This window comes from Bos indicus x Bos taurus, chromosome 1 (genome assembly GCF_003369695.1).
Source record: "Bos indicus x Bos taurus breed Angus x Brahman F1 hybrid chromosome 1, Bos_hybrid_MaternalHap_v2.0, whole genome shotgun sequence".
NCBI classification, from domain to species: Eukaryota; Metazoa; Chordata; class Mammalia; order Artiodactyla; family Bovidae; genus Bos; species Bos indicus x Bos taurus.
The window spans coordinates 130151145-130177859 of NC_040076.1; the positions used below are offsets into that span (position 1 = coordinate 130151145).

The 26715-nt window shown below is 47.0% G+C and overlaps 1 protein-coding gene across 6 annotated transcripts in view; it reads right to left on the reverse strand.

Moving 5' to 3' along the window:
• The window catches only part of MRAS (muscle RAS oncogene homolog), a 68945-nt gene that overhangs the window by 23604 nt on the left and 18626 nt on the right, over positions 1-26715 (reverse strand). For 4 of the 6 annotated variants that reach the window (XM_027545180.1, XM_027545172.1, XM_027545145.1 and 1 more), the window contains one exon: positions 15975-16185. The exons of 1 other annotated variant lie outside the window; for it this stretch is intronic. In XM_027545180.1, coding sequence (XP_027400981.1) covers positions 15975-16167 — 193 coding nt within the window. In that variant the 5' untranslated portion in view covers positions 16168-16185. Of the gene's footprint in view, positions 1-15974; positions 16186-17544; positions 17603-26715 lie in introns of all 6 variants that reach the window. One more of the 6 variants, XM_027545162.1, reaches the window with a different exon arrangement.

The following is a 26715-nucleotide window of genomic DNA, read 5'->3' on the forward strand; positions in this document are numbered from 1 at the left end:
GACTTTTATTGAAGTGGATAGTCTGTCCTTACATTAGGCATACGGTGAGTGATATTTAAAATCAATAATGTGTTGGGCTTCCCTGCTGGATCAGTGGTTAAGAATCTCCCTTGCAATGCAAGGGATACTGGTTCAATCCCTGGTCTGGGAAGATCCTATATACCATGGAGCACACACACACAACACTATTGAGTCTGTGCTCTAGAGCTCAAGAGCCGCAACTACTGAGCCCATACACTGCAGTTACTGAAGCCTGAGTGCTATACAGCCTATGCTCTACAGCAAAGAGAAGCCTGCATATCGCCAGGAAGAGTAGCCCCTGCTTGCCACAACTAGAGAAAGCCTGCATGCAGCAACGAAGACCCACCACAGCCAAAAAAAAACAAATAAATAAATCTTAAAAGAAATAAAGATGCTCAACATCACTCATTACCAGAGAAATCCAAATCAAACCACAATGAAGTACCATCTCACGCTGGTCAGAATGGTTGCCATCAAAGTCTACAAAAAATAAATGCTGGAGAGGATGTGGGAAAAAGGGAACCCTCTTACATTGTTGGGCTTCCCTGATAGCTCAGTTGGTAAAGAATCTGCCTGCAATGCAGAAGACCCTGGTTTGATTCCTGGGTCAGGAAGATCCCCTGGAGATGGGATAGGCTACCCACTCCAGTATTCTTGGGCTTCCCTTGTGGCTCAGCTGGTAAAGAATCCATCTGCAATGCGTGAGACCTGGGTTTGATCCCTGGTTTGGGAAGAGCCCCTGGAGAAGGGAAAGGCCACCCACTCCAGTATTCTGGCCTGGAGAATTCCATGGACTACAGTCCATGGCGTTGAAAAGAGTTGAACACGACCGAGCGACTTTCACTTACACTGTTGGTGGGAATGCAAACTAGTACAGCCACTATGGAGAACAGTGTGGAGATTCCTTCAAAAACTGGAAATAGAACTGCCTTATGATCCAGCAATCCCACTGCTGGGCAGACACACCAAGGAAACCAGAACTGAGACGTATGTACCCCAATGTTCACTGCAGCACTGTTTATAATAGCCAGGACATGGAAGCAACCTAGATGTCCATTGACAGATGAATGGATAAGGAAGCTGTGGTACGTATACACAATGGAATATTACTCAGCTATAAAAAAGAATGCATTTGAGTCAGTTCTAGTGAAGGGATGAAACTGGAGCCTATCATACAGAATGAAGTAAGTCAGAAAGAGAAACACCAATACAGTATATTAATGCATATATATGGAATTTAGAAAGATGGTAATGATGATGCTATATGCAAGATAGCAAAAGAGACATGGATGTAAAAAAACAGACTTTGGACTCTGTGGGAGAAGGTGAGGGTGGGACGATTTGAGAGAATAGCATTGAAACATGTATATTACCATACATAAAACAGATGACCAGTGCAAGTTCGATGTATGAATCAGGGCACTCAAAGCTGATGCTCTGGGGCAACCCAGAGGGATAGGGTGGGGAGGGAGGTGGGAGGGGGCTTCAGGATGGGGGGGACACATGTACACCCATGGCTGATTCATCTTGATGTATGGCAAAAACCACCACAATACTGTAAAGTAATTATCTTCCAATTAAAATACATTAATTAATTAAAAAATAATGTGTTAGTTTTCTTACTGTTTTTTTTTTATAACTTTGCTTTCAAAGAATTATATTACCATACAATATGTTTGGCCCCACACCTCTTTTCTCTCTCTCTCCCTCTCTCTTTCATAATTAAACTGCGTATCAGTCTATCATCACAGGTAAGTGATTTAAAAAAAATGCAACAGTGTTTCCAATACTGTATTATGAATATGAGTATAATACTACAAGTCATAAAAACTGTATAACCCTTCATTAGTGTAAAAACTAGGCTACTGGGAAATAATTGTATCAGTTACACCAGGCTACCAAAAACACTTATATCGCTACTTCTCTGTTATCAATGCATGAATCATTATGTATGTAAGTGCTAAGTCACTTCAGTCGTGTCTGATTCTGTGCGACCCTATGGACTGTAGCCTGCCAGGCTCCTCTGTCCATGGATTCTCCAGGCAAGAATACTGAAGTGGGTTGCTGTGTGCTCCTCATGAATCATTATACCTGTACAATGTATTTTTCATATCATCCTTTCATTTTTTATGTTTAGTGTAGTAATACATATAATATTTGCAGTGTTTTATATCCTATAAGACAAAATTGATATAGGTACTGACAGATATAAACAGAAGACATAAACTTATGGTATCAATATATACCGTATGGCATTGTATTTTCTCTTCCTTATGATTTGCTTCATAACATTTTCTTTAGTTCACTTTATTGTAAAAATACAGTCTATAATATATATATAACATATAAAATACATGTTAACGACAATTTAAGTTACCAGTAAGACTTTGGTCAACAGTAGGCTATTTAGTAGTTAAGTCTTCAGGGAGCCAAAAGTTATACCCAGATTTTCAACTGCATGAGAGGTTGGCACCCCTAACCCCTGTGTTGTTCAAGAACCAACCATATTAGAATATTATTCACACAGAAAGTGATAGTGAAGTCGCTCAGTTGTGTCCGACTCTTTGCGACCCATGGACTGTAGCCCACCAAGCTCCTCTGTCCATGGGATTCTCCAGGCAAGAATACTGGAGTGGGTTGCCATTTCCTTCTCCAGGGGATCTTCCCGACCCACGGATCGAACCCAGGTCTCCCACATTGCAGGCAGATGCTTTAACCTGTGCACCACCAGGGAAGCCCTTAAATACAAGAATACAGTCTCTCAGAAAACCTCCTATAGAGACACAGAACTTCAGATCCAAGTACTAACATCAGATTTCAAGGGAGGAAAGGAAGCCACGTTGAAAGAAGAAGGGGGAGGAGGTGGGAGATGGGGGTGTGAGGGGTAGCCTTACAGATGTCTCCTGCCACCTACAGATACCCAGGCGTTATGGGACTTTACCCTGGGCCTCCAGAGAAGGGAAGACTGGAACTCGGCCCTACCAGAAATCAGACCAAAACAGAACCAGAATTCGAGTTCTCTGCCAAGAGGAGGTGATCAGTCTCCAATCCTCAGCTCAGGCTGAGGGCCCTTCGACCAGATTCCTGCGCCAGGACCAGGGGACTAGAAAAATGGGGAAGGATAGGAAGGGTTAAGGAGAGCAAAGAGAGAGGGAAGGGGAGAGAAGTCAATAAAGTCTCTTGTTCCTTACCCGGTCGGGGCACTCTGGCCAGTTGTCCACGTCAGGAGGAGACCAGGGACAAAAGGGTCCCAGTTGCGGCCGCTGGGTCTGGTCCATTGGCAGGCAAGCTGGCCCCTGAGTACCCCGAATGGTCAGGATGTCAGTCTCAGCAAAGAAGAGTCCCCGCCAGAGTCGCCATTTGTTGCAGGAAGGCGGACCCCTTCCAGGGCCCGAAACTGGGCTCTTGTCTGACACTCGGAAATGAATTGTCCGAGGAGACACATGTGCTGACAAAGCAAGAGATTCACACAGAAAAAGGAATGAAATTCTGAGAGCATGCTACAACATGGATGAAACTTGAAGTGCTAAGGGACAGGAGCCAGACACAAAGGTCACATATTGTATGATTCCATTTATGTGAAATGTCCAGAATAGGCAAATCCATAAACGCAGAAAGGAGACGAGAGGTTTGGGAACTGGGAGGTGGGGAGGATGGCTAATGGGGGTGAGGTTTTTGGAGGGTGATGAAAATGTGGATGAGATAGTGATCCCAGTGATGCGTGATTTTTTAATCCACCAGAAATTTTGACTGCACACTTTTGTGTATATACTATCAGCCACTGAACTGTGCACTTTAAAAGGGGGGGTGGGGTGGATTTTACATGAGAATTACATCTCAATCAAAAAACAATTGTATGGGGGTAAAAACCCATTTCCCTTCTCTGCAGCGCTTTCTCCACCTGCCTCTCTCTGCGGTGGATGACTCAGCCCACTCCTGCCCAAGACCATCCCCTCTCCTCCAGCCACATGCTGGATCCTATCTCCCGTCCCCTATGCAAGGACATGAGCACTATTTTGACCCCTCCCCCTCCTGCATCATCCATTTCTCTGTTGGTCCATTTCTATCAGTATGTAAACATGGCACAGTTTCTTTTCCCTTAATAAAACAAAAATAAAACCAAAAAATTAAAAGTGAAAAACAACCCTCCCCTTAACCTCACACCTTCGAATGATCATCCATTTCTCTAGTCCCTTTACAGCCACATTCCTTGACTGGCCTGTCCTCACTGCCTGCCCTTCCTCTCCTCCACCGTCTCTTGAACTCGCTGTAATCAGGCCACTCTATCAAAGATGATGCTGTCAAGTCACCACCAGATCACTAAATCCAGCAGACACTTTGCAGCCTTCATCCCACGGGGTCACTCGCCAGCATCTGACACACTTGATGGTTCCGTCCTTTTCGAAGAGCCTCTGCACTTGGCCCTGGTGAGTCACTCTGTCCTGCTGCTTCTCTGATTCTAATCACTCTCTGAACATTGGTGGGTGCCTGCACTCGGTCCTGGGACCCCGTCTCTAACCATGTTCACCTTTTCTCGGAGGTCTCCTGTCTCATGACTTCACACGGAAGTTCCCAAGTTTCCATCTCCAGCCTGCACACCTCCCCTTACTCCAGATGTAGACCTCTGCCACTGGCTTGACTTCTATTTGTATGTGTGAAAGGCATCTCAGATTTAACACACCCAAAACTAGACTCTTGATTTTTCCATCAAACTTACTTTTCCCAGTCTTTCTAATCTCCTTTAAATTTTATTTTATTCAAGTATAGTTGATTTATTGGTCTTCCTACTTTTGACAAACATCACTCTATTCTACCAACTGTCCAGTCTGAAAACTCTTCTTGTTCTCCTCCCACCCATCCCACATACTCCATCAACAAATTCTGTTATTTCCTCCATAAAATACATCCAGACTCTAACTCCTTCTCACCACCTCCTTTACTGATATCCTATTCTACCATCAAGAGCTTCTTAACTGGGCTCCCTAGTTCGGCCCTGGTTCCCCTCTGGTCTATTGTCCACCCCACGGCCAGATGAACATTCTAAACATCAGTCAGACCATGCCTGTCCTCTGCTCAAAACCTCCCACGGTTTATACCCCTTCTAGATTCTGGAAGTCACTGCCCTCAGCTATCTCCCTGACCTCTCCTCTTAGCCTCTCGCTCACCTCCTCTGCACCCTGGCCTCCTATCTATTCCCCAAACACATCCCTGCCTCAGGGCCTTTGCCCCTGATTCTCTATCCAAGATCTTTTCCTCCCAGCTTTTTCCTTCAGGTCTTTGTTCCAATATCACCTCTTCAGGAAGGCCTTCCCTGCTCTGTGTGGATAAGGCAGCAACTTCTTCCGCCCTGCCTGTTTCTTCTACCTTGCCTCACTCTCCATCACAGCATCCATACCATTTGGCACATTACACATTTGTTTACACTCCATTTCCCCCATTCTACCAGAAACTTCATGAGACCAGGGACTTGACCTTGCCAACTGCTGCCAAAGAGAGCCCCAAAGAGAGCCAGGTACACAGCAGGTACCCAGAATTGTTCATAGAATGAACTAGTGAACACTCCCACCTACATACATCTCAGGGGCTGATCCACACATCACTGGAGGGGAGTGGTGGCAGGTTCAAGTCAGGGGCACAAGCCTCACTCCGGACCTCCCCAGATGCAGGCAGCCAGGTCAGCAACCCCTCATCTGCGTGTGTGATGGGACCTATTCTTTTTCCTTCTTTCACCTGGTTGGATGGTGCATTTTATTGCTTGCTTCTTTTTGTTTAAATTGGAGTATAATTGCTTTACAATGTTGTGTCAGTTTCTGCTATACAGCAAAGTAGATCAGCTACTTCCCTCCCTCCCTCTTGAGCCTCCCTCCCACCCCACCCCTCTAGGTCAACACAGAGCATAGAGCTGAGCATACGCTTCCCTGGTGGCTCAGACAGTAAAGAATCTGCCTGCAATGCAGGAGACTCAAGTTTGATCCATAAATCGGGAAGATCCCCTGGAGAAGGAATGGCAACCCACTCCAGTATTCTTGCCTGGAGAATCCCCATTGACAGAGGAGCCTGGTGAGCTACAGTCCATGTGGTCGCAAAGAGTCAGATGCAACTGAGTAATTAACACTGTCACATTTCTTTTTTCCCAGGGTACATACGTGTCAATGCTACTCTCTGTTTGTCCCACCCTCCTCTTCCCCAACAAGACCTATTCTTGAAAACATCAGGCCACCCTTTTCAAATGTCACATTAGAACAATTTTAACAATGAAAGCATCACGAGACTTACTCTGTGCTGTGCTTCACAAGATGTCACCTTCCCTCACTCACTCAACAAACAATAACAAAGCACCTGATAGGCGCCGCTGGGCTTCCCTGGTAGCTCAGCTGGTAAAGAATCTGCCTGCAATGTAGGAGACTCCGGTTTAATTCCTGGGTCGGGAAGTTCCCCTGGAGAAGGGATAGGCTACCCACTCCAGTATTCTTGGGCTTCCCTGGTGGCTCAGATGATAAAAATTCCATCTGAAATGCTGGAGACCTGTATCCGATCCCTGGGTTGGGAAGATCCCCTGGAGGAGGGCATGGCAACCCACTCCAATATTCTTGTCTGGAGAATCATATGGACAGAGGAGCTTGGCGGGCTACAGTCCGTTCATAGGGTCTCAAAGAGTCGGACACGCCTGGGTGACTAAGCACAGCACAGCACAAAAGGTGCTGCTGGCAGCAGGCACACAATGGTGGGCAAAGTCTCTCTCCTCCAGGAGTTACAGTCTGTAATGTTTCATTTACTCTTGGCAACAACTATGAGGCTCTATAGTTCGGACAGAGGCTCCACCAACAAGGGCATGTGGTCTTGGTCCAGAGGGTGTTTGTGCCCAAGGGAAAGAGAAGACCCCAGTCACTGGACCTGGGCCCTGGTGATAACAGGCTGACAGTGGCTGCACCAGGGCCCAGAGCCAGGAGCATCAGCCAACACAAGGGCGGACAGGAGAAATCTCAAAGTGGGCTGGAGTGCTCAACCCAGGCTAGTCATGTGACTTTTAACAGTTATCAACAAGAAGTTCTGAAATCAGGGCAAAAGCCAAAATTAACTGCAGGAGACTAGGGCCTGACTGTGAGTAAAAGGAAACCACCCCCTGGGGTTTGGGTTGCTGACAAGCAGGGAATGACCCCCACACTGCACTCAGACCTTCTTCACTCAGGCCTGCCGAGCAGACTCTAGGTCCTGGCCAATGGCCGGTCCCTCAGCTCCCAGGCTGGCCAGTAGGGCTAAGGTGAGCACAGAGCAAGATATACTTGGCTTTGGGGTCAGAGGGAATGGGGCACTGATTAGCTGTGTGATCTTGGACTATTTCTTTCACTCTCTGAGTCTTAGTTCCCGCCCCTGCCGAGGCCTGACCAATCAGAGGGTTGCTGGACAGGCGTGGGAACAGGAGGTCTGGGTTCCTAGGAGGAGTGCTCAGTGGCAGCAGCAGCAGGTTTCCAGTGGTACCGAAGGATTTTACCACCTACCCACTGGTACAGTAGTACTGGTGTATACTGGCTAAAGAGCACTTGTGCTCACTGGTAAAGTGGAGACACTAATCTCAGTGTAACAGAATTGCTACAAGGATGAAACAAAGCAATCCCCGTGAAGCGCTCAGCACAGGGTCTGGCTAGGAAGCGCCAGTGCTACTCTCCCTGTGGGGAAAATGGTGAAATGTGGGGTGGCCAAAAAGTTCACTCGGATTTTTCCATACGATACTAAGGAAAAACCCAATCGAACTTTTTGGCCAACTCAATACTTTAGTGCCCTTGGAAAACTGCCGCCCCAGGGGCCACCCTGTGTTCCCAAGAGCCCTCCCCTTGGGAACCCAGACTTCCTGCCCTCCTCTCTGTCCAGCAGTAGCTGCTAACAGTGTGGAGGGCAGAAGGAGTGACAGTGGCCTGGCCTCAGTGGAAGGAAGGACTTTCTACCAGCAAGCACTGTCCCCAGCACCTTGGAGACCAGTGAGCTCCACGTGACTGGGAGCATTCAAGCAGTGGTGGCTGATGGAGGCAAGATAAAGGGTCAGGCAGAGGTCTGCAGGGCTGAATTGCATAATCTCAGGCCTGTGGCCTTGCTCCCTCAGAAAGGAGAAGAAAGAGGGGAATTCCTCCCCCACTACTGCCCACAGGGAAAGGCGGGGGATGGGGTGGGAGTGGAGGAAGGACAGCCAGCTCTGCCTGAGCCCCCTCTTAGTGGGGGCCATGGAGAAGAGCCTGCTCTGCAGTTGACCTAAGGACTGCTGAGCACAGAGCCCACCATGCAAAGCCCCCAGCTCAGAACAAACTCTCAGTAAGTGTTCTTGTCCTCTCGCTGCCCTACCCACGCCCTCCTCCCCGACCTCCCCAGAAAGAATGTGGATTCGAGTGTTCGGGGAAAGGCCAGATCCAGGCCCCTCCGTGAAGACAACAGCACTTGTGTCTGTGGTCTGGGCAGAAGCCAGGGTGGAAACGTCCCAGCTTCTGAGGGTGCAGGAGGGGAGCCGACGCTCTCGCTCTTGGCAGAGACTGAGCCCTTGTTGAGGACAGAGTGGCTGCAAAGCGGGGGCCCGAGAGCCCCCAGGTGGGAAGGGGTGTCCAGAGACCACTGTCCTCTGTCGAGGGGAGACAGATGCCAGCCTCCAGAGGCTGGCGGGGCCAAGGGCGGGGCTGGCGGCCCTGTGGGTGGGCAGAGGATTTGCTCAACATCCTCCCCTGCAGGCCTGAGGCTTGGGCCAGAGGAGGAGGCAGGCTGACAGGACGGGACATGCTGGGCAGAGTGAGGAGGCCCTGGGCCTGGCTCTGCCTCCAGTGAGGTCTGACCCTGGCGAGTCACTTCTCCGTGGCCACCACACTTTCCTCGGGTGTAAAGTAAAGGGGCTGATACCACACAGCTCAGGAGCCTTCCAGCTCCAAGCTAACAAGAAAAAGAGGCAGGCAAGATCTCCACAACAAAGTGAGGGAGAGCATGGACTGGAGCAGATATTTGTAGACCCACATCCACGGCAGCAATGGTCACAATGGCCAGGTGGAAACAACATAAACGCCCACTGCCAGATGCATGGCTCAGCACAGCGTGGCAGGCGCAGACAGAAGATTGTTCGGTCTTAGAAAGGAAGGGAATTCTGACACATATCATAACAGAGGTGAGCCACTGTGGCAAGTGAAACAAGCCAGTCACCAACAGACAATACTGTACGACTGCACTCATATGCGGTACCCCGAGTACAGAAAGGAGAATGGGGCTTGCCAAGAGCTAGGAATGGGGAATAGGAGTTGTTGTAACAGGGCTTCAGCCGGAAGAAATGAAAATGTTCTGAAGATAGATGGTAGTGATGCTGCAGAACAGTATGAATGTACTTAATGTCACAGAGCTGTCCCCTGAAATATGATGAAGACTGTCAGTCTCGTGTTATATCTATTTTACAACATGCACACACAAACCCCACAAAACTCCAGGACTCTGGCTAAGGCTTGAGTCTTTCTGACTGGGGTATGGGGAGTCACACAGCTCCAAGTCACAGACCCCCAAAGAGGGGGCCAGAGACCTGGGAGATGGGGAGGAGAAGCAACCCCACAGCGAGGGGTGGGCCCAGTAATGACGGGAGATGCTCCCAGAGTTGGGCCCTTAACAGCAGAAGGTGAGACAAAGGTCCCGAACCCTTGTAGGAAAGAACACAGATCAGGCTTGCTCCAAAGTTGGGGGCCTGCTGCAGACACTGGGGAACCTGGCTGCTGGCCCCTGAGGTCTTCCATCTCCTGTCTTTTAGATTCTGGGAGGACTCGGGCAATGAGACTCCTTGAAAGAAAACAAGAAATAGGGAATTCCCTAGGGGGTCCAGTGGTTAGGACTCTTTACCTCTACTGTAGCGGACCCAGGTTCAATTCCTGGTAACGGAACTAAAATCCCACATGCTCTGTGGAGAGGCCCCCCCCCCCCCCAAAAAAAAAGAAATATGGAAAATAAGAAATAGGTTTGTTTGTAAGTAGGTAGGGAGCCTGTGAGACTCTTCAGTGTGGAAACCACAGAGAAGGCCCCTTGAGCATTGTGAGCATCTCTGCTCTGAGATTCAGATCAGAATCAGGGCCCCTGGCCCTCTGGAGACCTTGGGACAAGGAGCTGCAAGGGCAGGTGCAGCTGTCTGTCGACCCTGATAATCCAGGCCACACCCTGTGCTCTCGAGATTTCAACTCTATTCCCAGAGGCGCAGGGACCAGCTGTGTGAGGTTGGAGAGGTTTTCCCACCCAGCCAGACTGACAGAGAGCAGAGGAGACAAAGGGAGGTCAAGACCGTTGCTGGCTGTGTGACTCTCTTTGCGCTTTATTTTTATAACAACAATGCTGCTGCTGCTGCTGCTAAGTCGCTTCAGTCGTGTCCGACTCTGTGCGACCCCACAGACAGCAGCCCACCAGGCTCCCCCGTCCCTGGGACTCTCCAGGCAAGAACACTGGAGTGGGTTGCCATTTCCTTCTCCAATGCAGAAAAATGAAAAGTAAAGGGAAGTCGCTCAGTCGTGTCTGACTCTTCGCGACCCCATGGACTGCAGCCTACCAGGCTCCTCCATCCAAGGGATTTTCCAGACAAGAGTACTGGAGTGGGGTGCCATTGCCTTCTCCTTATAACAACAATAGCTACCACAATTATGTCTGTAAGGACAAAACGCATGCGGCATGGACCTTCCACACAGTAAGCAATCGCCCACAGATATCATTACTGTCTCCTCCTCTTCATCAGGATCAGAGGTGCAGACCCTAGGGGAGCCCAGAAGCTTCAGAACACGAGCTCTGCAGACTCACACTTACAAAGTAATGCCATGGTCATGCTTCCCCCGCCCTGGCTCCATTGCTATAAATGTTATCCCCAAACCTTCCTAAAATCACTTTTAAGGAAAAAAAAAATTAAGAAACAATTTTGGGTAGTCTAATACCCAAAGTTACTTTCTAAAAAGTTAGAGAGGGACTTTCCTGGTAGTTCAGTGGATAGGAATCTGCCTGCCAATGCAGGGAACACGGGTTTGATTCCTGGTCTGAGAAGATCCCCTATGCCGCAAGGCAACTAAACGCCATGCACCACAGCTATTGAGCCTGTGCTCTAGAGCCTGTGAGCTGCAACCACTGAAGTCTGTGCGTAGAGCCTATGGTCTGCAACGAGAGAAGCCCCTGCAACGAGAAACCCGTGCACCACAATGAAGAGTAGCCCCCTCTCACCGCAAGTAGAGAAACGCCCGCAAGCAGCAACGAAGACCCAGCCCAACAGCAACAGCACAGTTAATTAATGGATTTTTAAAAAGCTGGAGAAGATAATATGTCTCTGAAGAGAAATAATATTTATTGAGCTTCATCTACATACCAGGCATGATGTTACTCTCTTACAGGCATTATGCAATGTTTTTCAGAATGTTTTCTGTGGAAATAGACCAAGAATGATGTGCAAAAAATGGTCCCTTGGGAAACCCTAAAAGGGCAATATATTCTTCCAATATACTTCTAACATGTTTGTATATTGAAGGTTCTTTCAAACCATGTAGTATCGAAACTGTTTATATTTCTTTAACTCAGTATATTCCAAAGTGTGGTATATATTCAAATGGGTGATGCAAGAGATGATTTTAGAAAGCGTGTAAACGTAAGTTGCAAACTTTACTGGTTACACATATTTATTTTGATGTCAGTTAGCAAATGTATATCGTTAGCACATCAAACCTGTGATTGCACATATATTGTTCAGGACTCATTCATTTATTTCACAGACATTCACTGTGGACCTACTCAATACTCTAGATGCTGAGGATATAGCAGTAAATAAAGTCCCTGCTCTCATAAATTTATATTTTAGTGGGGAGCAACAAAAACTCAAATAAACAAATAAATATATTGAACTTTTATAAACACATGTTCAACAGCAAAAGGTAGAATAAAGAAAAAGAGCTGGGCAGGGGGACAGAAGAGACAGGGGTGGACTGGATACGAGTGTAGACAAAACCTCTCAGACAGAGGGACACTTGAACGGAGATCTACACGAAGGAGACTGTGTCTCTGCAGGAAGAACGTGCTCAGCAGAGAGAACAGCAAACACAAATCCCCAAGGTGGGAACGCACCTGGTGCCTGAAGGAACTGTTCCATGCTCCAGGACTACAGACAAGCTCTGAAGGATGCTTTTTAAAATTAATTAAATTCATATTCCACAATATTTGCCCTTTGAAAGTATACAAGTCAGTGCTTTTTAGTATATACACAAAGTCGTTCTATTTTTTTAAAGTGATGATTTGGTTTTGGTTCTGGCCAAGATGGAGTATGGGCAACCAGATTTACGTTCTCACCTGTAATAACCAAAAAACAGACAAAATATATGAAACTGGATTTCAAGACATGAGACAACAGGCAACAACGGACAGTGACTCCTGAGGGATGGGATACGAAAGAGGACACCTATGAGTGCCCAGTTCACTGCCCTGAGCACTGCCAGGCTGCAGTGCTGAGAGGGGAAACCTGGGGATAAAGAACGTCATTTTATAATATAAAAGAGTCAATTCATCAAGCGAATGTGCCCATCCTAAACACTTAGCAATTAACAGCAGAGTGTCAAAATACATGCATCAAGAACTGGTCAAACTAAAAGAAAAAAAATAGACAAATCCACAATTAAACTCTGAAATTCAACACCCCTCTCTCGATAATTGAGAGGACAGGTAGAAAGAAGATCAATACGGATACAGAAAACCTAGAGAACACTACTTACAAACTTGATACAGCTGACATTTCCAGAACACCACACCCAACAACAGCAGGAGTCTTTTCATGTGCATGTGGAACATTGACCAAGATAGACCATATCCTGAGTCAGAAAACAAGCCTCAATAAGCTTTAAAGAATTCAAATGATATACCGTACATTCTCTGACACAGTGAAACTAAAGTAGAAATCGATGACAGAAAGATCTTTGGAAAATTCCTCAATAGTTGAAACTAAATAATATACCTCTAAATCACTTATGGGTCAAAGAAGATATAAAAATGGAAATTAAATGGTATTTTTAACCTAATGAAAATGAAAACATAACATATTAAAATTTGTGGGACACAGCTAAATGAGTAGTAGTTTCGGCAAATTTATAACACAAAAATGAATATCTTATTAAGGAAGAAATGTTCAAATCAATGATCACAGATTCTACTTTAAGAAGTTAGAAACAGTATAGAAACTTAAACCCAAAGTAGGCAAAAGGAAATAAAAAACATAAGAGTGGAAATCAATAAAACCACATGGGAAAAATCAATTGACTCAAAAATTGGTTCTTTCTGAAAATCAATGATACTGATAAATCTCTAGCCAGCCTGATCAGGAAAAAAGACAAAACACAAATTACCTATATCAGAAATGAGAGAGGCAACAGCACTGCGGATTATACAGATTATAAAAGGATAATAAGACAATATTATGAACAACTTGATGCCAATAAAGTTGATAAATTTGATGAATTGATCAAGTTTTTAAAAGACACAAACTACAAAAATTCACTGGAGAAGAAATAGATAACCTGAGTAGTTCTATATCTATTTTAAAAATTGAATTTTTAGTTTAAAACCTCCCATAAAGAAAACCCCAAGCTCAGATGTCTTCATAGGTGAACACTACTAAACATTTAAGGAAGAAATAATACCAATATTGTTCAAAGTCTTACAGAAAATTGAAGAAGAGAGTGTACTTCTGAGATCATTCTAAAAGCCAGCATTACTCAAACATTACAAGAAAATTACAAACCAATATCTCTCAAGAATATAGATGCAATAATTCTAAAAAAAAAAAATGAGGTTTATCTACAATACAATGTTTTAACGTTAGAAAAATTAATCAATGTAATTTACTATATCACAGACTAAAAAGAAGAACCCCATATAATTATCTCAAGAGACACAGAAAAAGCATTTGACATGTGCACATGGACAAATATAACATGTAGTCCTGATAAAAACTCTCATCAAACTAGGAATACAAAGGAACATCCTCAATTCGATCAAGGATATCTATAAAAACTCTACAGCCAACATCATACTTAATGCTCAAAGACGAAAAGCTTTCTCCTTAATATCAAAAACAAGACAAGTACAACATTAAGTCAATGAAATAAGGCAAGAAAAAGAAATAGAAGCCATCCAGATGGGAAAGGAAGAGGTAAAACCATCTTTTTTCACAGACATGATCATCTCTGCAGAAAATCTAATAGAATCTCCCAAAATCCACTAGCACTAATAAGTAATTAGCAAGGCCGCAGGTTACAATATATAAAATTCTATTGTATCTCTATATACTAGCAACAAACATTAAAAACAAATAAAAACTAGTATCGTTTGTAATACAAAGGTAGGTATAAATCTGACAAAATATGTAAAAGACCTATGCACTCCAAACTACAAAATAACTGATGAGAAAATTAAGGAAGACTTAAATAAATGGAGAGAGATACTGTCTTCATAGATTGGAAGGCTCAGCATTGTTAGGATGTCAGTTCTCCTCAAACTGATCCATAAATTCAATATAATCTCAATCAAAATCCAGAATTTTAGAATTTAACTGATTCCAAAATTCACACAGAAATGAGAGAAACTAGGCTATCCAAAACAGCTTGAAAAAGTATATAAAGTTGGAGATTTAACTATACCTGATTCTAGGACTTATTATAAAGCTACAGTTACCACGATGGTATGCTACTGGTGTTAAGACAGACAATAGATCAAACAAATAAAATACATGGACAATCAATTTTCATCAAAGGTACAAAAAAGACAATTCATTGGGGAAAGGACAATCTTTTCAATAAATAGTGCTTGGACAAGTAAGTGCATGTCCACATACCCAAAGATTACCTTTGTCCCATATCACACCACATACAAAAACTAATTCAGATCATAGATGTAAAGGTAATACCTAAAACCATTAAATTTCTAAAAGAAAACATAGGAGAAAACCTTTGGGACCTTGGGTTAGGAAAAGATATAACTCTTGTCTTTGAAAGACACTGTTAAGAGAACAAAAAACAAACCAAAGACTAGAAAAATATTTGCAATTCACATATCTGATAGAGAACTTGTATCCCGGTGGTTTTCAAAGCTTGCCTCGTAGTATAACACTCTATGATTAATGGCTCTTTGTTTCAAGATTCAAAACAGTACAAAGTAAGGATCAGTAAGAATCTAGAACAGTGGTTCTCTCATTTCACCATCACCTGAAGGGCTTGTTAAAACACAGGTTGCTGGGCCCCAACCTCAGAATTTCTGAACCAGTTGGGCCTGAGGGTTTTCATTTCTGCTAAATTCCCTGCTGGTGAACTGCTACTCCAGACCAACATAGACTAAACTAGAAACACAATGTCAAATGCAAGATTTCCCAGCCTGTCCTAGGGGCAGTTACCAAATAAACTATGCTTATTAAGAAAAAAGTTGATTTCCTACTTTTTAATTAGTTAGTGATCAGTTGTGTCCAACTCTTTGCAGCCCCATATACTGTAGCCTTCCAGACTCCTCTGTCCATGGGATTTTCCAGGCAAGAATACTGGAGTGGGTTGCATTTCCTACTTCAGGGGACCTTCCTGACCCAGGGATCGAACCCGGGTCTCTTGCATCTCCTGCATTGGTAGATGGATTCTTTACCATTAGTGCCACCTGGAAACTTCTTAATCAGCTAGAGATATCTATAAAAGTTAATCAGAGCTTCTGATCAGAGAGACATAACAACCATGACATCACTGAGTCGGCATGATTCTAAGCCTTGACTCTTTGTTGAATACACATTTTGGTTTCTACAAAGCTGTTCAGAATTCACCCTGGAAAACACACACAGCCTTACACCAATCACCCCATAACAGCAACATGGAAGAAACCAGCATACCCAGCTGAAGACTGTCAACTTTCCCTAAACCTGTATTAACGCCCCAACCCCATGCAGGGCTGTCATCAAGTCTCACCGTCCAAGATGGCCCATTGATTGTCAATCTCTGTATGTTTCAGGTAGGAGTCTTCGATGGTGGGGTCATAGTCAGGCACAAAGATCTTCTGGAAAAACTGGATGGTGAGGGCGCTCTTGCCCACACCCCCATCTCCCACCACCACCAGCTTGTACGTGGGGAGGTTGTCGCTGGGGACTGCACTCGTTGCCATGTTGCTGGTTGGTCAGACCTGGGGAGGCAAGACATGTGGAATGAGGCAGGGGGGCTTCCTCCTCTTTGACTTAGGGGAAAATATTCACAGGGTTTCCTTTTTTCTTCTAGAGTAACAAATACTCCCAATTGTACAAATGAAGACCTGCAAAAGAAAAGTACCAACCCTGATTCCTCACCCAGAGACTATAACTGTTAAAATGATTTATTCAATCATTTATTGGAAACCAACCATGTGCCAGGCCTGGCCTTGGGGACATAATACTGGTAGATGCCATGGAGTCTTTAACCAGCCAAAGGCCATGTCAAACAAGCCACACCACCACTGAATTCTGCACTATATTCCTGCCAGCTAAACACATGGGCATTGGTCTGGGCAGGGAGGGCATAGAAGTTCACCTTTCACATCGAGTCTGGTCATTGGATTGAAGTGCTGAGAAGGATGGGAGGTTTTCTGAGCTCAATGGAAAGAGGAGCACAAGAGCTTAGCACACCTGAGCTCAGAGTCCTGAGTCCCTTCTGACTCTCAGAATTCGGTGATCCTGGTTCCAGCCACTGGTCGACTTGCCTTTAATCATGCAGAAAGTCATGTGAGAATCTCATGACATCTGGTCAACCCATCTTTTAGTTGGTGAGGAAGAAGGGGAGGATCAGAGACAAGTTTTATGTTGATGGTGTTGAATCCAGAGAAGGCAGTGGTTCTTAACCAGGGGCAAAATGCAATGCCTGGAGATGTATTTAGATGCCAAAACCAAGTGAGTGCTACCAGCGTCCCATCAGCAGAGGTCAGGGATGCTGCTAAACATCCTATAATGCCCAGGAAATTCCCCCTCCCAGCACATAATTATCCATCCTAAAATGTCCAGAGTGTCAAGGTGACCAGCCAGGGGCTAGAAACATGGGACTAAGATTCCAAAAAACAACTGAGCCTGAATAGCTCAGGACTGGCTGTGCAGAGGAGACAGCAGAGACATGAAGAGTGGTCTTTGGAAACTGTATCACAAAGTGACAAGGAGGAGAGGCGGGCAGGGAGCATGGAAGGAGCACTCAGAAGAACAGGAGGGAAACTAGGACCTGTGACAGCAAAGGAAGCCCAGAGTTTCCCGAAGGAGGAGGGTGACAGCGTCAAGGCCGAACACTGGTGGGGGAAACAGGAGCAGAGGCATCTAAGCAAGAATTCGAGGGTGTTGTCAGAGACCTAAGCTGCTCACTGCAGAAGCTGCTGGAGGGAAGCACAACCACCCGGGGTGGGCCATTCCTGGGTAGCTTCAGGGCCGGTAGAAGGCGGGGGTGGGGCATGCCAGGAGACAATGCACCGCTGTCCTGTTTGCATCTCTGCTGCTTGGGAATGCCACCAATTGAGCCACAGTTTCCTTACCTAATAGATTAAAGGGCTGAGTTTTCACAGTTGTTCTTAGCTCCAAGAGTCCTCCATTCTAGATTTCAACAGAAAGGGTGTTAGACACAAATGTGGATTATGAGGCCACCCTGATTTGCATGGGGCTATAGGCGATTGTGCAGTTACTGAAGCTTGATGTTGACATTTAGGATTTCCCTGCAGTGGCGGGGAAGTAGGCACTTTTATACATTGCGGGTGAGAGTATAAATCTGTCCAAACTGGGCTGAGAGTATGTTTGCATAAATATGTCAAAATTTAAAATGGACATATCCTCTTTTAAGGCTATACCACATGTGAGAATGTAGTCCAAGGAGGTAATCAGACAAGTGTACAAAGATGTTAAGAACAGGGATAAAAATGGAAATAACTTAAATACTGGGTAGATGGGAGAAGAGTTAAAAGTTTATCCATACAATGAAATACTAGATAGCCATTAAAAAAGGATGCTATTGACTAGCCTAGAGAAGGTTTACAATATATATCTTAAAAAACAAGCTGCAAAACAGCAAGTACATTTGACTACATGTCCACGAAGTTACCCACCTGTGAATCTACATGTCTCGTGTGCTTCCAGGCACAGAGAGGATAGGCAGGTAGCTGTCTCTAAGGCAGATTTGGGGGTCCTTTTTCAATTTTCTACAATAAGCGTGTGTTCTATTTGTGTATTAGAAAAGCCGGACAATATTATGAATGTTCAGGCCACAATATTATGAAAAGAAGAGGGAAATGTGCGATTCCCTCTCCTTTTGAGTGGGAATTTAAGCTCCCCTGGTGCAGGATAAAAGGACCAGGTACCAGCTAAGCCCCAGCATCTGGCTCCCTCATCCCCCCAACAGGTGAGGATAATGGTGGGGATAAGCGGTGGCTTCAACGCACTGAGCTCTCCCACATGACAAAGCGGGTGGTCCCAAAAGGCCAGAGGGGTGTTGAGGGAGACAGAAATGGGGGGCAGGGGAGGGTATGGGCCACTCTCTGTCTTCTCTGCCTCTTGGGGGTCAGGGGAGTTTGATGTCAGCTCCTCACTGCCTCTCCTTAAATGCTGACCTAGCCTGAGGAGGGCGGTGACACATGGGCCAGAGTGAATGTGTCTGCCTGTGAGAGGCTGTTTTTATTTTTTTATTTTTTTTATTTTTTTTGAGAGGCTGTTTTTAAAGCTCCCTTCCAAGGAGATATAAACGACTATGCATAAAATAAATAAGCTCCCAGGATATAATGTATAGCACAGGGAATATAGTCAATATTTCACAATAACTTTAAATGGAATATAATCAGTAAAAATTTTGAATTACTATGTTGTACACTTAGAACTGATATAATATTATAAATCAACTATACCTCAGTTAAAAAAATAAAATAGATAAAAATGAAAGCTATCTTCCCTTCTCGCTGGCAGCAACGTGAATAAAAAATACTAAGTGGGTGGAAAGTTATCAGGAAGGAAAATAGTTTCTCCTGATTTTCCTCTCAAAATAAAACAAGAAATACACCATAAATATGATAGAGGACATGAATCCAACCTTTGAGGCGGCGCTCAAACCACCCACAGCAGAATCACCTGGGGACCTGACAAAATTGCCCTCTGCCTGCAAGCGAGGCAGCTGGCAGAAAGCGGATGAAGCCGATTTCCTTTCACGGTGCCCCGCGCTTAGGAGTTGGCCCAAGAGATCACAGGGCGGGGGGCAATTCAGAGCTCCCTCCAAACTCAGACTCAGTGGAACAGGGTTAGAATGCATGGTTAACACAAACACTGGACTGGTCCCTCGTAGGGGAAAACCCTTCAGCGCTTCCCATAGCAGATGGGGATTCACTGGACATTCATGGCTGACCTCTCATAGTGCTCTCTCCCAAGCAACTGTGTTTTCCAGTGAACCCTGACGTCATGTGGTGCCCTTTGCCCACCCCACCCACACTGGGGCCCTGGGGAAAGAGCCCAGGCCCAGGAATCACCTCCCGTGGGTGGTGCCCCCTCTGACCCATGCCCTGCAGCTCCTGGTGCAGGGCCCCCACTACTTATAGAGGACTGGAAGTCCTCTACACTTACTGCACGTAACAGGGGAGGGCTGCATCTCATCCCTCCATCACCTGGCCTGGCACAGCATCAAGGACAGATGTTACCTAGAGGTACCAGGGCCCATCGATGGCTTTTTTTTTTTTTTTTTTCATTTATCTGGCTGCACCAGGTCTTAGTTGTGGCATGTGGGATCTTAGTGCCTTGACCAGGGACTGAACTTGGGTCCCCTGCTTTGGGAGCAAGGAGTCTTAGCCACTGGACCACCAGGGAAGTCCGAACAACCATTAGACGACCTACCACACGGTGCCAGCCTCTCCACACAGAGGGCTCAGCGGTGGCTCACTCAGCCACAGGTTGGGACTGTCTCCCTCCCCTCCCAAGCACAACTGGTCACACAGATAAGACCCTCCTGGAACCAAGTGTGAGCCTGGGAGGAAAAGAAGGTTTGCAAGGGTGGGACTGGAGTCCAGAAAACTCCCCAGTCCATAAGGTCTCTTGGGCAGAACGTCCCCTGAAATAATCCCTGACTCAAAGGATGTCTTTGTAAACAGGGAAGGCAGTCAAAATGCCAAGGGGTGTGTATCACCCTCCTACAAAGTCGGCTGATCTCACGTGGTGTGGAGAAAGATTTTTGAAAGTCACCACAGGGTAAAAGGTTGGTTGGTGGTTAAGTAGCAAACTGCTTCCATTTACAACATCCCTCTCCTCTCCGGCCTGTCCAACTAGACAGTGTCTTGGACATCCTTCTAGAACACTGGTTCTTCACCATTTGCGGGTCATAGATGCCCCTTGGAGGTGGGAGTGTGAAATAAGGTGGGTCTGGGGCTGCCTTTAAAGTCTCCCCACCAATTTTCCATGGCTTATACTCTCCCAACCCACCAGCTGAGTGACCTTGGGCGAGTTAACCTTTCGCAGCCTCAGTTTTTAATACTTGTAAGATGGGGTTGGCTAGAGAACCATCTTTTGCAGGATCGCTCTAAGGATGAAATTAAAATGTATGAGAGGAGCCCAGCTTAGAGGAGGTGCTCAAATGTCTGTTCTCTTGCCTTGTTTACTTTGTTCCCAGAAGACAGTCCCACAGACTCCCTCCCTCCACTCTTGGGGCTCGGCAATTCCCAGCCTCCTCCCCCGCCCCATCAGAGGCCCCAGTGCCACCTCAGCTCCCTTGCAGTCGGATTAAATAGGCTTGTGTGGCAACGTCACCCGTCATTTAGAACATTGTTTCCATGGGAAATGGCTCTGAGGTTCCAGGCAGCCCGCTCCACTCAGAAACCAACTTTTGGAACAGCAGCCACAGGGCAGAGGAGGTGGCTGAATGCTGGCTGCCATGGCAACCACCGCTCCCAGAGCCCCTCCCAGTGCACGGGCAACCCAAATTCCACCTCATATTGGAAACTTCTTCCTAAAAGGCAGTATCACTGCCTAGACGATTTTAGTGACGTGTATATGAAAACTTCAGGCATCTGTCAGCTGAGAAATAAGCTTTTCTGCTGGCTGTCTTTTGCTCCTTTTCTCTCCCCAGAATTAGCACCATCCTGCATGGGTTGAAGTTATTTCCTGAATGGCAGATTCACCTCCCCAGCAACTGGGGAGCTCCATGTGGACAACAGCCACGTCTCCTCAATCCTTTGCTACTCAAGCGGCCAGGCAGGGCCCAACACATGTATAGCCCTTAGAGTGTATTTGACTACTCAGTACTGCCCAGTCCAGCCTTCCACCCAGCCCGCCCTCCCCTGGATCAAGAAGCAGGGCAAGACACACGCTCTTCTGATAGGGGCAGCCTCGTGGCCCTAGGACGTGTGTGTGTGGGTGGGTGGCGTGGGCTTAGGTGGACACAGGACCCCTGAATAACCTTTTCACCCAGCAATTTTCAAAGTGTGCTTGGAAGTGGGGGTGGTTCCTGACACCTCCTGGGAAGTCTTGGGCAAAGACTCTGTTCTTGGGAGAAGGGGGAATTGGAGGGGGTGTCAGTCATAGCCTTGGACTGTTCAGCCAGGCAGCCTGAGTTTCACTCAGTGTCTCTGATATGGACTGCCTGTGTGACCGGGAGCAAGTTTCTTAATTTCCAGGAGCCTCAGTTTCCCCATCTATAAAATAGAACAGAACCCTCGAGAATGCATAATTACAGTCCCAGTGGAAGAAAACTGACGGTGGAGGTCCCTGAGTAAGGGCATATTTGCACTGATGTGGCAAGTACCTGGGCCCCTGGGCTCCCTCCAGTGTGGTAGGCCCCAGTGATCTGGACCTTGCCCACCCCGTCCTGAAGGCGCCCGTACCGCAGAGGGCTGCTGGAGGACCCAACACAGTAATGAATGCCTAGGACAGCGGTGGGCCCCAGCAGCCCCTCAAAACAGCAGTGCCCACTGGTTACTATCCCTCACCAAATCTGCCCCCTTCTCCCTAAGTTCCCAGTTTCTAGGGCTTCTACAGAGCTTATTTCCCAAAAGAATAGTCCAGAACACTGCCCATTTTTACAAGTGGTCACATGGTAAAAGAAGACTTTGGCCGCAGACACCGTCAAGGGGCTCATTGGGCTTCCTAGCCTCTCCATGCACCCCACCCCACCAGCACCACCTCCAAAGCAGTGTCCTGTAGTCCTGGCCAGAAGAAGAGGTGCCCAGGAGAAGCGCCAAGCAGTAACACCCCCCACCATTTAGAAGGCATCGGCTGTGTATGGATCAGACACCAAAGGTCAGGCTTGGCGCCACCATGCCACACTGCCTAGAATTCTGGTTATTTTTGCAGCATCACAGTACCTTTCTTGGACTGTCTTTGTGATTCATAACCCAAAGGGCACTGTTCATCCTCCCTGACCACAGAAACCGTGGTAGTGGTCATCCCAGAGCCTCCCCCAAAGACGCTACCAACTTAATTGAAGGTTTAGTTTCACTGCTTTTTGCTTCTCTGTTTCTAGACGAATCATTTTAAAGATTCCTTCCTAAACTGATCAGTTGAACTGCAAGTTGTCTGGTAAATAAAGCTGGAAGAGGGGGACACATTCATTATTAATGCAGCTCTTGGGAGAGTGAACGGACTCTCATTCACATTGAGTGGAATCAGCCCGGGGAAGTTAATCTCATCTCTGTGATGTCTGGGTGTGCCCAGTGCAGGGGGATGAGCACACACTGCGGGGGGAGGACCCAACCCATGTGGAGGAAACGGCTCTGCATTCCAGGAGCTGCCCTTCCCTTCTGCACAATTCCCAGAAACGGGCAGCCTCCCCGGGGGCTGCTGATTTGCAGGCAGTGCATAACTGATGTGCAGACCCGCCAGGGGTCTGGGCCACTTGGCATCCCTAAGGCTCCGTTCTCACCTCGAGGAGACTTTGCTTCACCCTTTGTCTCCCACCTTGGCTATTCCCAGGCCAGCACTGTCACTGCATCACTCAGGCCCTCCAGGAAGCTACTGGTGCATTCAGTCCACTTAATCATTAAGACTTAACCGCCTATGGCTGATTTATGTTGATATATGGCAGAAACCAACACTATAATATTGTACAGAAAGTATCCTCCAATTAAAAATAAACAAGTTTAGGGAAAAAAAAAAAGATGACCACCAACCCAACTGTGTGTGTTATTTTATGCTGGACAGGACCTTAAATATCATCAGGTCTAGATGGCGAGTGTATGGCATGGGTGCCCCTCCTTCCCAGAGCCAAGGCAGATATCGAAGTCCATTGTGCTCCTCTTTCCTGCTCAGTCTTACAACCCTTTTCAGTGCAGCACCCTTGGCAGCCAGAACCAGACGATTGGTCCAGAGATGAAACTTGTTTGCCATCCCAGATGGAACCCAGTCGTGTCCGACTCTGCGACCCCATGGACTGTAGCCTGCCAGGCTACTCTACCCATGGAATTCTCCAGGCCAGAATACTCAAGTGGGTAGATTTTTCCTTCTTCAGGGGATCTTCCCAACCCAGGGATCAAACCCAGGTTCTCACATTGCAGGCAGATTCTTTACTGTCTGAGCCACCAGGGAAGCCCCACTACTCTTCAGGTTCCCTCCAAAACATCCCACGTACTGGCCATCCTGTTCCATGGAAGGGGCTCAGGACCTTTAGGGGGAACCTGCCTGGCTACCTCTGGAGAACTCCGCTAATGGATCAGCCCCTGCTTTTCTACCCCATCAAATCCGAGTTCCTCTGCCAGGATCACACCTGGACTGCAGCAGCAGAGCAGAAATACCAGACGGAAGTCCAGAGATCCAGGCAAGGCCACTGCTTGAAGTAAGTCAGCTGAGGAAAACAATGCCCTTGACCTTCCTCATGAACCCCAAGTATGATGTGCTTCCTTACAGCACAGCATTAACACTTGGTCCTTACTTGCTAGTCTGTGGGTGCCTCCTGACTGAGCCTGAGAGCTTAGCCATTTACAACCAGCACTATGAGTCCCAGAGTAGGTGTGCGGAAACGACCTGCTGTAATAATTACAACAGTGGCCCTGTTAAAAATAATAGGAACCCTTAATTAATGTAAGCAATATGTCTGACACTATTGGAAGATTCTACTAAATTAACTTATTTAATTCTCCTAACAACCCTATGAGGTATAACTTAATTGTCCCTGTTTTACAGTTGAAGAAACTGAGACACAAAGAAGTGAAATAACATCTCTCTCTCTCTTTTTTTGCCATGCCCCGTGGCTTGTGGGATCTTAGTTCCCTGACTGGGGATTGAACCCGGGGCCCTCAGCAGTGAGAATGCGGAGTCCTAACCACTGGACTGTCAGGAAATTCCCAAACTTCTTTCAGGTCATCAGCTAGAAAGCAACAGTGACAGGATCTGAAACCACGCATCATGGCTCCAGAGCCTGAAGCCAGCCCATCAGGCTAGGCATCCTCTCGTGATAGGCAGGATATTGCAGGGGCAGAGTCAGGCCAGGCCAGAGAGAGAAGATCCAGAAGTGCTGGGAAGAGGTCAGCAGTGAGCCGGGGAGGTGGTGTTAAGAGTCTGGGCGACCTCCATGACCAGACGGCTGCCCCCAGAGGAGCAGCTGAGCAGGTCAGCACCCGAGTCATCAGGGCAAATGCTAGTCTCTGGGAACAGACACGCCATCCCCCCTGTTCCCTATCCTGACTGTGACCAAGCAGGACACAGGGCTGGGACTGACAGGTATTCCTGTTTTGAGGATCAGACAGGAAGCTGAGGGATCAGGTGGCTGCTCAGCGTCATGGGAGCACCAGGGCTCTGAGACCTCATTTTCTGGCACCCTGGTTGGGACCCTCTCCACTGTGCTTGTCCCTGCCTCAGTCCATCCCCTTGTGGTCTTACACACCGGTAGCTCCTTGCCCAGCTTGGGGCTGTGCCTCACTTAAAACCCCTCACCAAGGAGCCTGAGCTAGGAATCACACATTTGCAAACTTTGACAAGTTACATTCTGTACCTCGGTTTTCTCTTCTGTAAAAGTGGAGACGGCAGCGTTGGACTTGTGGGGGTCTGGCTCACAGACAGTGTTCAATAAACATCAGGTAGTTACCATCATTTCTCTACCAGAATACCAAAGAACTGATGCCTTCAAACTGTGCTGCTGGAGAAGACTCCTGAAAGTCCCTTGGACAGCAAGGAGATCAAACCAAGCAATCTTAAGGGAGATCAACCCTGAATATTCACTGGAAGGACTGAAGCTGCAGCTCCAGTATTCTGGTCTGATGAGAACAGACGACTCATTGGAAAAGTCCCTGATGCTGGGATTTGGGGAAGATTGAGGGCAGAAGGAGAAGGGGGCATCAGAGGATGAGATGGCTGGATGATGCAATGAATGTGAACTTGGGCGAAGTCCAGGAGATGGTGAGGGAGAGGGAGGCCTGGCGTGCTACAGTCCACGAGGTTGCAATGAGTCACACATGGCTGGGCTATTGAACAGCAACAACAAAGTTACCATCATTCAGTTCAGTTCAGTCGCTCAGTCATGTCCAACTCTTTGTGACCCCATGAATCGCAGCACGCTAGGCCTCCCTGTCCATTACCAACTCCCAGAGTTCACTCAGACTCACGTCCATCAAGTCAGTGATGCTATCCAGCCATCTCATCCTCTGTCGTCCCCTCCTCCACCTGCCCCCAATCCCTCCCAGCATCAGAGTCTTTTCCAATGAGTTGACTCTTCGCATGAGGTGGCCAAAGTACTGGAGTTTCAGCTTTAGCATCATTCCCTCCAAAGAAATCCCAGGGCTGATCTCCTTCAGAATGGACTGGTTGGATCTCCTTGCAGTCCAAGGGACTCTCAAGAGTCTTGTCCAACACCACAGTTCAAAAGCATCAATTCTTCGGCACTCAGCTTTCTTCATAGTCCAACTCTCACATCCATACATGACCACTGGAAAAACCATAGCCTTGACTAGATGGACCTTTGTTGGCAAAGTAATGTCTCTGCTTTTCAATATGCTATCTAGGTTGGTCATAACTTTCCTTCCAAGTAGTAAGCGTCTTTAGCATCCTTCAAAGTTCATCCCAAGTCCCTCTTCCTGCAGGAAGCCCTCCTGCCTCCCCAGAGTCCTTCCTGAGCTCATGCCCTGCCAACCAGCTGGTTCCACAGATGACAACTTGTCAGAACTCAGCCTCTCACCAGTCGCTCCTTGGGGCACTCTCACACCCATCTGCCAGCTGGTCTCAACACCCCATTCTCCTTGTGAGGGGGAGGGGGCAGTCTCCTGTAGTGATGCTGTAAGACATCAAGCCCCCACATGCTGCTGACCCAACATTGGAGATTTAAGCTCCTCAAAGACATTTCCCAAATATTCAGGAGATGCTTGTTCACTGAAGAGACTGCAGCAAATATCAAATTACTGGGAACTCAACATGAGACACAGTTTCTCCCTCTTTAAATCCAGAGGTGCTCTCCATCATAAAACCTAGTCCTGCTCTGGGTTACTACTGGCTTGGCGGGTTTATCCTTGGAAAGAAAAGCCTATTAGGGACACATGACATGAGAAAGGGCCCAGAGGAGAATGAGCCAGGAGGAGTAAAGTGGACAGACCACCAGCGCACAGAGGCTTGGATCTGGGAGGCATGCATGTCCAGTCAATGCTCCCAGAGCACCACCAGTGTGCCTGGTCCTGGGAACTGGGGAGCCTGAGATGAATGAGCCCCCACCCCTGGCCTCAGGGTTCAAGGGGTGTGGAGGGGAGGGGCAGACAGAGGGTTACAAT